Source organism: Schistocerca americana, chromosome 3 (assembly GCF_021461395.2).
Source record: "Schistocerca americana isolate TAMUIC-IGC-003095 chromosome 3, iqSchAmer2.1, whole genome shotgun sequence".
In the NCBI taxonomy this organism is placed as follows: domain Eukaryota; kingdom Metazoa; phylum Arthropoda; class Insecta; order Orthoptera; family Acrididae; genus Schistocerca; species Schistocerca americana.
The window spans coordinates 438,117,042-438,130,769 of record NC_060121.1 but is presented as its reverse complement, the minus strand read 5'-3'; the positions used below and the strand labels follow the sequence as shown (position 1 = coordinate 438,130,769).

General features: G+C 43.8%; 1 protein-coding gene across 1 annotated transcript in view; it reads left to right on the top strand.

Moving 5' to 3' along the window:
* Nucleotides 1-13,728, top strand: part of LOC124606917 (UNC93-like protein) — a 411,989-nt gene that overhangs the window by 281,239 nt on the left and 117,022 nt on the right. Inside the window, exon 4 of the mRNA XM_047139026.1 lies at nucleotides 11,317-11,524. Within this exon, the coding sequence (XP_046994982.1) occupies nucleotides 11,317-11,524 (208 nt within the window). The remainder of the gene's footprint in view (nucleotides 1-11,316; nucleotides 11,525-13,728) is intronic.

Sequence of the window (13,728 nt, the reverse complement as noted above, 5' to 3'; positions counted from 1 at the left end):
ATCGCGATTGCGATTTATCGTATCGCGACATTGATGCTCGCGTTGGTCGAGATGCAATGACTGTTAGCAGAATATGGAATCGGTGGGTTCAGGAGTGTAATACGGAACGCCGTGCTGGATCCTAACGGCCTCGTATCACCAGTAGTAGAAATCACAGGCATCTTATCCGCATGGCTGTCTCGATCCCGGAATCAACAGATGGGGACGTTTGCAAGACAACAACCATTTGCACGAACAGTTCGCAGACGTTTGGAGCAGCATGTACTATCAGCTCGGAGGCCCTGGCTGTGGGTACCCTTGCGCTGCATCACAGACAGGAGTGCCTGCGGTGGTGTACTCAACGACGAACCTGGGTACACGAATGGCAAAACGTCATTTTTTCGGATTAAACCAGGTTCTGTTTACAGCATCATGATGGTCGCATCCGTGTTTGGCGACATCGTGGTGAACGCACATTGGAAGCGTGTATTCGTCATCGCCATTCTGGCGTATCACCTGGCGTGATGGTATGGTTTGCCATTGGTTACACGTCTCGGTCACCTCTTGTTCGCATTGACGGCACTTTGAATAGTGGACGTTACATTTCAGATGTGTTACGACCCGTGGCTCTACCCTTCATTCGATCCCTGTGAAACCCTACATTTCAGCAGAATAATGTACGACCACATGTTGCAGGTCCTATACGGGCCTTTCTGGATACAGAAAATGTTCTACTGCTGCTCTGGCCAGCACATTCTCCATATCTCTCACCAGCTGAAAACGTCTGGTCAATGGTGGCCGAGCAACTGGCTCGTCACAATACGCCAGTCACTACTCTTGATGAACTGTGGTATCGTGTTGAAGCTTCATGGGCATCTGTACCTGTACAGGCCATCCAAGCTCTGTTTGACTCAATGCCCAGGCGTATCAAGGCCGTTATTACGGCCAGAGGTGGTTGTTCTGGGTACTGATTTCTCAGGATCTATGCACCCAAGTTGCGTGAAAATGTAATCAAATGGCTCTGAGCACCATGCGACTTAACTTCTGAGGTCATCAGTCGCCTAGAACTTAGAACTAATTAAACCTAACTAACCTAAGGACATCACACACATCCATGCCCGAGGCAGGATTCGAACCTCCGACCGTAGCGGTCGCTCGGTTCCAGACTGTAGCGCCTAGAACCGCACGGCCACTCCGGCCGGCGAAAATGTAATCACATGTCAGTTCTAGTGTAATATATTTGTCCAATGAATACCTGTATATCATCTGCATTTCTTCTTGGTGTAGCAGTTTTAATGGCCAGTAGTATACATCCCTGCCTCACAAGTATCTTAATCCGAGCAGGTCTTTCTTCATCAGCTTACCGCTACTTCTCCCATAATTTCGAATCTTGCACCATTTGACATGTCGAACGCTTTTTCCACAAATTCTATGAAGGTGTCTTGATTTTTCTTTAGTCTTGCTCCCATTGTTAACAACATCCATTGTCAGCCGCAGCGTCAGAACTGACTCTCTGGTAGCTTTTCCTTTCATAAAGCTAAACTGATCTAACAGATCCTCAATTTTCCTTTCTATTCTTGTGTACAGTAATCTTGTCAGTAACTTGGATACATGAGCTGTTAAGCCGATTGTGCGATAATTCTCGCACCTCCCTGTTCTTGAAATGGGAATTGTGTGGACGAAATTTTTCCGGAAGTCTGATGGTATATCAGTGAGTATAGTAGTTTTATTGCAACATTTCCCTTTCCGACTATCCAACTCTAACGATCGACGTCAGCTGCGTAAAACAGCGGTTGGTATAGGTAGCCACCCGTACGTTAATTACATAAATATGTGCATATTTAAAGCTGTAACGAAATAAAACTGGTAGGTGTCGATTATGAGGGCTTAAAATGAATAGAATGGAAACGGTCATCTTCGTCTTATGCTGCGTCGTCAGCAGCTATCGGTTGTGGACATGTGACTGCCAAACAGAAATTTGGTGAACAATTGTTTCTGTCGCAACGGAAGAAGCTGACATGAGTGTCTCTCCTGTTCTTCGAAGGTGAAATAGGAAAATTCTGCAGGGCTGTTTCAGCGAAGTAGCTCGGTCGATACTTAACACCATCCGTGTAACGAATTTTTCACTCTGAGACTGTGGTAATGGAGTTTACGGTATTCGCACTTCCTCGAACGAAAGGGGTACTGGTCTCCAGCATTCTTCTCACTCCGGGAATATCTAGTCCCGAAAGTAGCAAGTTACAATCAGTTCCCTCCTACTTGTAATTAAACGCGAATTACAGAGAGCAGAAAAGTACTGATTAATTTGACTGGCTACCAATTTGAATTTCTATGGGAACAACTGAAGTTCGAAGATTTTCCAGCTCTCTGTTCGATCTCTCTAGCGGTTACTGCCCATATGAAGGAACTGACGGCCAGGCTTTGTAGACTTACTTCGCAATCTTAGGCAAAGCGTTCTCCATATTCGTAGGATACGAAGGTAACCCAATGACACTGGCGTCTAAGCAAGTGAGTGGTGCTTATTGATGTATCAAATTGCTGTTAAGACATCACCTGCCCACAGAAGGATCTAAGAAGAATCAAACTACTGAACGAAATGAGAGTGACGAGAGAAATATGTGCCGTAGTATTAACTTCCAGTATTAAAGATCTCGACGTAGTTTCTAAGTGGTCTAATCATTAAGAATCGATAGGATACCTACATAACTAGTAAAATCTATAGGATACTTAAATAATTAATAAAATCAGTTTTATTCTAAAATCTTCACAATGTTTTGACAGTGTGGCTAAAACGTATACAACAGGAGACATACCGTCAACTTACCAGAGAACCATTATTGCTACACAGCGCTGAAGGAGATGTGCTGATAAACATGAAAACTCTGGGATTCCAGTCATTTCATTCTTGGAAATAGTTAGATAACACAGAGAGGAATAGAAGGAATAACTGAAATTGTCAGAACGAAGATCGATTTGGTCTTAGGAAAAGAAAAAGTGCTTGAAGAAATTCTGATGTTGTACAATGTAATCCTATAAAGAGGCTGGGAAAAAACGGAAATTCTTTTATAGCTCTTCAAAAGAGCATAAGAGAATACGTTTCTGCAATATAATGCTCCAAACAGGACATACTATTACCAGTAAAAATTTGATTCTAAAGGAGAGATTTAGAAAGGTTTTATTTACAAATGTAACTAACAAAAGTTTAGTTCATCGACATTGTTATATAATTCATGTGTCGAAGGTACGTGAAAAAATGTCGGAACAGATATTAATTAGCAAAGGCGTAGTTAGGAGACTTAGTGTTTGTATGCTTCACATTGTTGTTGCTTCATGGAACTGACGGTATGTGTATCAGAAAACTTCAGTTAAACTGGGTAGACCTTGGTATCAGAACTGAAGGAATATGCGAAGTGAGAGCCAAAGCAATATCTTTGTGATAACGCTGCAGTAATGATGCAGGGGCGGAAATATTTTGAGATAAAATACTTACTGGACGAATAATGGTGGAAAATCTTGACAAACTATATGGCCACAGCACATTAAGTGTTGAGATATAAAAGTGTTGAGATATAAAAGTGTTGAGATATAAAACCCAATAAAGAGTTTCAGAAAAAATGCAATCTCTCAACAGAAGAACGGTTTATCAGAAATTATAGCACGGTATTAAATAACTTTGAAAATTCAACAGGCCAGACATTATACGTGAAGATTAAGAAGAGAATATGTAAGAGCCACCACAACAGACGATGTATGTGGTTGATACAGCGATACGACAAGACTGGGATGAGTTATGATAATGTGAATATCGTTTTCAAAAATAAACTATAGTAAAGACGTAACTGGCATTACGCAAACCGCAGGTCGGTGACTCAGAATAATGAAACAAACCGATGACTAATAGTTTTTGAACTAATTTACAGATAATATCTCACATTACTTACTGCTCATGTGCGATGCCTTTATGCGAGAGTTACATATTTCTCGCCCGTAAGAACATTCGTTTATGCTTGTTTTTCTTTCCTTTTTCTTGCTTGATTTGTAAATTAGTCTCTCTGTTTTTAATAAAGACTTGTATGAAATAAACTCAGTGACGTACGGGCGTCCTAATTGTTCACACGAGCGCTTGGTTCTTTTCATAATAAAATCTCAGCTGTAAATATTAGGCGCACTATTGTACAACTCAGGGTAATTAGAAGCGTCAGCGTGCAACAGAGTAATTCGTTTAGCATATTATCTTTCCGAGAATTTGCTTGAATAACTACCATTTACATGCACGTCGGTTGCAGTTACTCACCTGCAGCTACATGCGGGCTGATTTACTTTTCCACCGGCCTTTGGCACTCTGTATTTGCATAACATGTTCTCATTAGATTTACGCTTAATCTCAAATTTATGAATTCACTGGTAGATACCAGCAAAACGGAAGAAACGTTTCTGTAGGTACTAAAACTAACTTACCTAAAACTACACAATCTACAGAATGCATCACAGCATTAAAATACCAAGACTATACAGTACTTACGCCTGCTCCACTGTACAGTGTGGTTATCACTACCTGAGAGAACTCGCATGAAGCATTATTCTAGTACAGTGAAAAAATGTGCAAACATTTGTAAACCGGTGGAAGAAACACATTTCAATTTCTATATGAGAGGGTAACTTTTGCTAACTGTATACCATATTTAAGTTCAAGGTCACAAAGGTTGCTTAATGTAATCGCCATCTGCATCCATGACAGCCTGGAACCGCACTATAGACGCCTTTCTTCGCAACAGTTTTCGCACAGTGGATAGTGGTACGTTCAGCTGTCGTGTCACATCTCGTGCTCTGCTTGGAGATCGCGCACTGCGTCCAACATTCTTAGCTATGGCAGCAATAAGTTCTTCGACACTTTGTCAGTTTGTCACGCAATTGGATGTCGGTCTCTTGCAAGAGCAGTTCCCAGATCGCTAGTTACTTATAACTTTGAATCATGTGCTTCAACCTCGGTGATTTAAGAGGATCTCACCGTATTCCTTCAACGCGTCGATAGACGCGAAAAGCAACAGCACTAAAGTCCTACTCGCCTTGTCCAGATCCGTGTTGATGCTCGTGTTTCAACACTACGACGTCGTACCAGTACCGACATGTAACTGCAAATCATGGCACTAACACTGCAAACAACGCAAATATGTAAATTGAGGGCGGAGAGAGGAAGAAAGGAAAGGAAAGGAAAGAGGAGGAATCACTGCTGGTAGTTGCATTAGGAATGCCGAAATCGGCAGCGACGAGTGAAAATGTGTGCTTGACCGGGATTCGAACCCAGGATCTTCTGCTTAGTAGGCAGGTGCGGTAATCACTGAACCGTCCGAGACGCGTTGTTATCGCAACTGCACGGGCCATCTCGGATCGCCTCAAGGCCCATCCACACCCCGAGCGCCGCTTATTCGCAGCCCCTGTCTATTTCCTTCGTAATCGCTCTTCCGAGATTCCCACAGGAGGCCGTACGTATTGGTGCATCTGCTCTGAAGAAGAGGGATTCATTGCCCAGCTAGGCTTATCAGATTATATTACTATGTGGCGTTTGTTCCTTCGGAAATATCCAAAAGAACAGACACCACACATTCGTTTAACAACGAAAATTCTGCATCCCACAGTCTGAACGTCGTCCTATAAATTTGGGTACCCATGCGATAAACAGTTTTCCGTCTATACTGCCTCAAGTAGAGAAAGTCGCTGCGCTGTGAACGTGAAATATCCCCAGATGCCAGGGAATGGGGCGTGGAAATCAAACTCATGGTAGAAGACGGACTGCGTAGAATACTAAGAGACACGAACACAAACAGAATTATAGTCGATCGTAATTCTGTAATGTTTTAAACACGTAGCCTGCCCAAGAAACTGATATAATGTTTACAATAACTGCAAATAAAAGTACCAAAGAAAAATTTGTAATGGGACTGACCTTATCCTTAGTCTTAATAGTGTGGTTAGTGATACACTACGTCATCAAAAGTATCCGGATACCTGGCTGAAAATGACTTACACTTTCGTGGCGCCATCCATCGGTAATGCTGGTTTTCAGCATGGTTTGGCCTACCCTTAGCCTTGATGAGAGCTTCCACTCTACCAGGTGCTGGAAGTTTTCTTGGGGAATGGCAGTGCTGCACTGAGGCGAGGTACCGATGACGGTCGGTGAGGCCTGGCACGAAGTCGGCCCTCCAAAACACCCCAAAGGTGTTCTATAGGATTCAGGCCAGTCCATTACATGGATGTTATTGTCGTGTAACCACTCCGCCACAGACCGTGCATTACGAACATGTGCTCTATCGTGTTGAAAGATGCAATCGACATCCCCGAATTGCTCTTCAACAGTGGGAAGCAAGAAGGTGTTTAAAACGTCATTGTAGGCCTGTGCTGTGATAGTGCCACGCAAGCCCCCCAATGAAAAACACGACCACACCATAACACCACCGCCTCCGAATTTTACTGTTGGCACTACACACGCTGCAGATGACGTTCACCGGGCATTCGTCGTACCCACATCGCGCCATCGCATCGCCACATTGTGTGCCGTGATTCGTCACTCCACACGACGTTTTTTCCATTGTTCAATCGTCCAATGTTTACGCTCCTTACATTAAGCGACGCGTCGTTTCGCTTATAGAGGCGTGATGTGTGGCTTATGAACAGTGAACAGCCGCTCGACCATGAATTCCAAGTTTTCTCACTTCCCGCCTGACTGTCAAGTACCTGCAGTGGATCCTGATGCAGTTTGGAATTCCTGTGTGATGGTCTCCATAGATATCTGCCTATTAAACATTACGATTCTCTTCAACTGTCGGTGGTCTCTGTCAGTCAACAGACGAGGTCGGCCAATACGCTTTTGTGCTGTACGTGTCCCTTCAAGTTTACACTTCACTATCACATAGGAAACAATGGGCCTAGGGTGTTAACATTTTTTCCATTGTTCAATCGTCCAATGTTTACGCTCCTTACATTAAGCGACGCGTCGTTTCGCTTATAGAGGCGTGATGTGTGGCTTATGAACAGTGAACAGCCGCTCGACCATGAATTCCAAGTTTTCTCACTTCCCGCCTGACTGTCAAGTACCTGCAGCGGATCCTGATGCAGTTTGGAATTCCTGTGTGATGGTCTCCATAGATATCTGCGTATTAAACATTACGATCCTCTTCAACTGTCGGTGGTCTCTGTCAGTCAACAGACGAGGTCGGCCAATACGCTTTTGTGCTGTACGTGTCCCTTCAAGTTTACACTTCACTATCACATAGGAAACAATGGACCTAGGGTGTTTAGGAGTGTGGAAATCTCGTCTACAGACGTATGACACAAGTGACACCCAATCACCTGACCACGTTCGCAGTCCGTGGGTTCCGCGAAGCGCCCCATTCTGTGTCTCGCGATGTCTAATAGCTACTGAGATCGCTGATACGGAGTACCTGGCAGTATGTGCCAGAACAATGCAGCTAATATGAGAAACGTATGTTTTTGGGGGTTTCCGGGTACTTTTGATCACATAGTGTTCGTTTACGTAATTTATGCGCTCACATCACATTGATTTTTAATTCAACTGCTCATTCGCAGCGTCTTACAAGATCTTTAATCAGGCCACAACCGTCCACTCGTTCTATTAACCTTTCTGGAGTTTATGCTGGTAGCACTAAAAGCGAAAGGTCCTCCCCATTAGCTGCACGGTGAGCGCGTTGGAATGCCACGCACGGGGTCCCGGGTTCGATTCCCAGCTGGGGTGGTACGATTTAATTCCACAGTAGCCTCTGGAACGAGTGCTTGGCGTTGTGGCACGACGTCGAACGCAAACTCCCAGTTTCTCGTGACCGCTTGTCCCAACACCCTCTGCTGTGCAGACTATTGGGCTTCTGATGCGCGTTTATGTAAACAGAGCAGTTACGCGTATGCGCCCACGGTACCAATTGCGCCAAGCAAACATCTTGACTTACCATGCTTGTAAAAACAAACCACCAATAAATATCTAATTACGCCTTAAGTTGTTACGTTTTATGTTACGCACCCTGTATTTCACGATCTGAATTCCATGGATTCTTTTATGGGGTTATATAAGTGAGCTTGCATATTTACCTCCTTCGTCGACGACAGTTTCGTAATCCAAAAAGTTTGTTTCTAAAATGCTCTCATCGGTGATAGTACACGTGCTCCATATAGTACTGTATGTCATAACTGGATTATCGTTGAGGTGTGGCCGTAGTCAAGGTCAACCGTTGATAATAACATCGTCCGCAAACGAAGCTGATACTGTCTCACAAACTCTTCATGTGTGTTAGGAGTATTTACAGTAATGGCTGCATATGGTCATATGTGATCTTACTTTTTTCCGTCCAGTACAACGACGTATTTTTGTGGTTTTTATTGGTCAAATGGCTCTGAGCACCATGGGACTTAACATCTGAGGTCCTCAGTCCCCTAACACTTAGAAATACTTAAACCTAACTAACCTAAAGACATCACACACAACAAGCAATTTCAATAAATTTCATTGTTAGAGGAACGATCAGACAGTTTAATTCTTCATCACCAGGTAAATTATAACAGCCACCCAAGGGGTGACTCCTCTATCGAAGCTTATGGCTTTTTAAGAATGCAGCTAGCGATGTCGGATGCAGCGTACAGGTAGCCTCTCACAATGGTAGATTCCACAGATCAGGCTGTTCTAAGTTTGCTGTGCGCTGTGCTAACAATTTACCCCATATGTAATGATTGGACAAAATATGGAAATACCACGAGAAATTCTTGCTTGAACATAAATGTAGATGCTAGACAAGCTCGCAGGTTGTGGTGTTCTGTTTGATTACAACAGCACCTGAGCAATGTCCGCATTATGTTGTAAATATCAGTCGTGGACACAAACAAGCTCTGTGTAGTTGTGACTTCGTTATGAACGATCATAGTGCCCTCGAACGAGGGAAAATTGTTGGTGATTATATGGTGGGTGCCCCTGTAACATAAGCAAACGAAATGTTTAGTGTTTCAAGAAGAACCGTATCGTAGATTTACACCACATACAAGGCAAGCGAAAAAACATCATCCGTTACGTCACATCGCGGACGAAAGTGTGGACTGATCATGACAAATGATCATTGAAGAGGATTGTGGCGAAAAAAATTACTGGACGATTGCAGTAAATGTCACTACAGAACTGAATTTCGCACTCACAAACACTGTCAGCGCCAAAACAACACGAAGGGAGTTTCAGAAACAGGGAATTGAGGCAGAACTGGAATTCCAACCCAGTCAGCAGAGAAGCAAAGGCCCGTAACAGGGGAATATGGTGCCGAAGCCATAAAACCTGTAGTATGGGGAAATGGCCGAAAGTCTTTTGATCGGATGAGTCTTGTTTCACATTGTTTCCAACTTTTGGCCGTGCTTACGCCCGAATAGCGACACATGGCAGGAATTTAGTGATAATTTGGGCAGCCATAACGTGGTGTTCCATGGACCACACGGCTATTCTGCAACGGCTGTGTGGCCATCTTGGATGATCAGGTACCTCTTTGGTACAGTGTTTGTTCCCAATTTGTGACGTGAAGTCCCAAGACGACAGAGCTCTGTTCAAACAGCTCGCATCGTTCCAGGACTGGTTTTGTGAGCACGAGGATTTAGCGTCGCATCTCCTCTGGCCCCACTGCCTTCATATCTACACGGAGGTGACAAAATTCATGGGATAGCGACATGCAGGTATACAGACAGCGGCAGTATCGCGTACATAAGATATAAAAGGACAGTGCTTTGGTGAAGCTGTCATTTGTACTGAGGTGATTCATATGAAAAGATTTCTGACGTGATTATGGCCGTATGACACGGGAATTAACAGACTTTGAACATGGAATGGCGAAATGATAGTTGGAGCTAGATGCATGGAACATTCCAGTTCGGGAAACATTAGCGAATTTTGTATTGCGAGATCCGCAGTGTCAAGTGTGTGCCTAGAACTCCAGAGTTAAGGCAGTACGTCTTACCCCCTAAAACGCTGTAGCCGTCAGCCAGACTCTTAACGACCGAGAGCAGCGGCATTTGAGTAGAGTTGTCAGCGCTAATAGACAAGCGACACTGCATGAAATGTCCGCTGAAATCAATGTGGGACGTACGACGAACGTATTCGTTATGGCAATGCTGTGAAATTTGTTGTTAATGCCCTATAGTAGCAGACGACCGACGCGACTGCCTTTGCTATCAGCACGGCATCGCTTGGAGCAACTCTCCTGGACTCATGACCATATCTGTTGAACCCTAGACGACTGGAAAACCGTGACCTGTCCGTATTAGTCCCTATTTCAAATAGTAAGAGCTGATGGCTGGGTTCGAGTGTGGCGCCGACCCCACGAAGCCATGGACCCAAGTTGTCAACAAAGCACTGTGCAACCTGGTACTGGCTTCATAATTGTGTGGGCAATGTTTACATGGGAAGGACTGGGTTCTTTGGTTCAAATGAATCGATCATTGACTGGGAATGTTTACTTTACAGGTGGGGTTGTGGGGACATCCAGATTTGGCAGATACTTTCTGCCATTCTGTCACGTCTTCACGCAGATGGACCTTTTTGAGCCGATTTCATACAACCAATTGGCACATACACACCACTCCGATGCCATGACTTACGTCAGTAGTGTCGGATCACATAACTGGCTGATATTTTTCCACACTATCGTATACGACTTGGTACACACCGGTAAGGAGAGGTGGGCTACAGCACATTGCGACAACTGTAGTTGTACGAATGCTGGACAAGAGCAGAAATGATTAGCAAACACGTTAACACAGTAAACGAAAGATTTACATAACATGTACTCCTCCAAACATATGAAGACTTATTACAGATAATGCTGCAAGAAAAAGAGTCCAGCTAATACAACAGCAGCAAGGATGAGGCTCTCTGAACTGAAGCAGGAACGATGGTGTTGGAGCCGCAACTAGGCGGCATCTGCGTAGCATCAGGAAGCGAAGTGGCTCTGATGGCAAGTGGGCTGTGTGGCTACCACTGGCCGTCCTACAACAAGGTGGGAGAGGGCGCACGTGGTACTGAGCCGCTGGAGGCGTGGCTCAGTGCGCACACACCATTGGCTCCGCCAGATCCCGGGCAACCGTTACTGGCAGCTGACGAAAATTTGCAGTTCCATTGACAGCTTTATGACGCCCATGGCGTGGTATAGATACGTGACACCACACACATCATCTACAGTGTTCCATAGAGGTCGGTGTGTTCTTTTAACTGGGTGACTAAGATTTTGTGTGGTGAGCTTATCGACCAAAAGATAATATTCGAATTACTGATACGAGTGCATTCTTCTGTTTGTTTGTGTGCAGTGTTTTCGCTGGGTTCGGGAACGCCCAAAAATCTGACGGGAGACCTGGGTGACGTGTGTGGCGCCAACTACCTGCCTTCCGCCGCCAGCGGCGGTACGGCCGCCTCGCGGCCCCCAGACGAAAAGATCTACATCGTAGCCGCCGCCTACCTCGCCTGCATGCTCAGCGCCTGCCTCCTCGTCGGCATCGGAGTCGACTCCCTCAGCAGGTGCGTCGCATGCCACAGTTCCATTTAGCTCATATTTAATCCATGTCAATTCCCTTATTCACCTGTATTATTAATGGCAAACAAAAAGTTTACATTTCACCGCGTTGCTCAAGCATATATGCAATTCCTATGTGGGCATAATCACCGACATGAATGTAAGGGATTAGTAGTGACAAATTTGGAAACGTGAACTGTAGAGCCGTTATTACCAAATGCGTCCATTCAGGACAAATGCACTGTCATTCTTTTCTTGGCTGCTGAAGAACAACTGCCAGCAGACATCCATAGGAGAACGAAGAATGTGTACAGAGCATCATGTCTGTGGAAAACCATCATTGTGGAATGGTGGTGGTCACGATTCGACACAAGATACCATGCAGTCTGGGGGGTCAGTCTCATCAAACTCGGATACACTCGCGAATCTGGCGTATGGTCCTGTTCTATCTCCAGGCGAGTATCATGCCTTCGGTCCCTTAAAAGAGGCCTTGCACCACCGACGATTCCACTCGGACTAGGGTGTGCAGCAGATAGTTAAGAACTTCTCCACTCAGCAGGACACATTCACCAAATCGGTATCTACAACCTTGTGCATCAGTGGAATAATCGCCTCAATACTCATGGCGATTTTGACTCATTGGCATTCCCATTATGCACTGTATGCCCTTCGAACGGCAGTTTTTTTATTGTCCCTTGTACAATGACGTGGGAAAAGCAGCGTGTTGATCCACCTGTGCTGTATCCGATGAGTATACCCGTGCGCAAAGAGAGGCCAAAGTGCACAGTGAAGCATCTCGCCACATCACATGAACAGGCCACCACAAGGTATACTGCAAGATCTACGTCTAGATTAAATGCGTTGAATAACCGAACATCACCCATTGGGATATTTTATGATCTCTTAAGGGCTTTTGATTGCGTGAATCATGAAATTCTTCTAGATAAGCTTAAGCATTGTGATATGAGCAGGACAGTGCACAAATGGTTTAATTCATACTTACATGGAAGAATGCAGAAGGCTGGAATTAACAGTACAGATAGTCTGCAAATCCAGCACAGTCCTCTAACTGGAGAGTTATCAAGAATGGTGTCCCACAGGGTTCAGTCTTGGGTTCCTTACTGTTCTTAATATATATTAACGACTTGCCACACTATATTCATGAAGATGCAAAGCTAGTTCTCTTTGCTGATGATACAAGTATAGTAATGACACCCAACAAGCAAGAATCAGCTGAAGAAATTTCAAATAATGTCTTTCACAAAATAATTAAGTTGTTCTCTGCAAATGGACTCTCACTAAATTTTGAGAAACACAGTTTTTACAGTTCTGTACAGTAAATGGCACAATACGATTGATAAATATAGACTATGAACAAAAGTCTGTTGCTGAGGCAGAATACTCAAAATTTCTTGGTGTGTGCACTGATGAGAAATTGAATTGGAAGATGCACATCGATGGTCTGCTGAAACTGTTAGGTTCAACTACTTATGCTATTAGGGTTATTGCAAATTTTGGTGATAAGCGCATCAGGAAATTAGCCTACTAAGCATATTTTCATTCACTGCTTTCATATGGCATCGTATTTGGGGGCAATTCGTCATTAAGAGATGAAGTATTCATCGCACAAAAGCGTGTAATCACAATTATAGGTGGAGCCTACGAAAGATCACCTTGCAGACATTTATTTAAGGAACTCGGCATATTCACAGTACCTTCGCACAACATATATTCATTTACGAAATTTGTCATTAATAACCCATCTCAATTGATAAATAACAGCGAGGTACATAGCTCCAACACTAGAAGACAGTATAATCTTCACTGTTCTGGATTAAATCTCACTTTGGCGCAGAAAGTGGTGAATTATATTGCCACAAAGATATTCGGTCATTTTACAAATAACATTAAAAGTCTGAAAGATAGCCAACCAACATTTAATAGCAAATTAATAGAATTTCTGAATGACAACTACATCTACCCGATAGATGAATACTTAGATATGAAATAGTGACTGTGAAAAAAAGAAAAAAAATAGAAAAAGAATTAATTATTTTGGGTAAAAAAACTATGTTAAAGTCACACGTTCCGCATTATTACGAAATGTCGTATTCTTGATCTATGGAACAAGGGTTAATGTATGTATGTATGTACGTATGTATGCACTCAGTTCAAATGGTTCAAATGGCTCTGAGCACTATGGGACTCA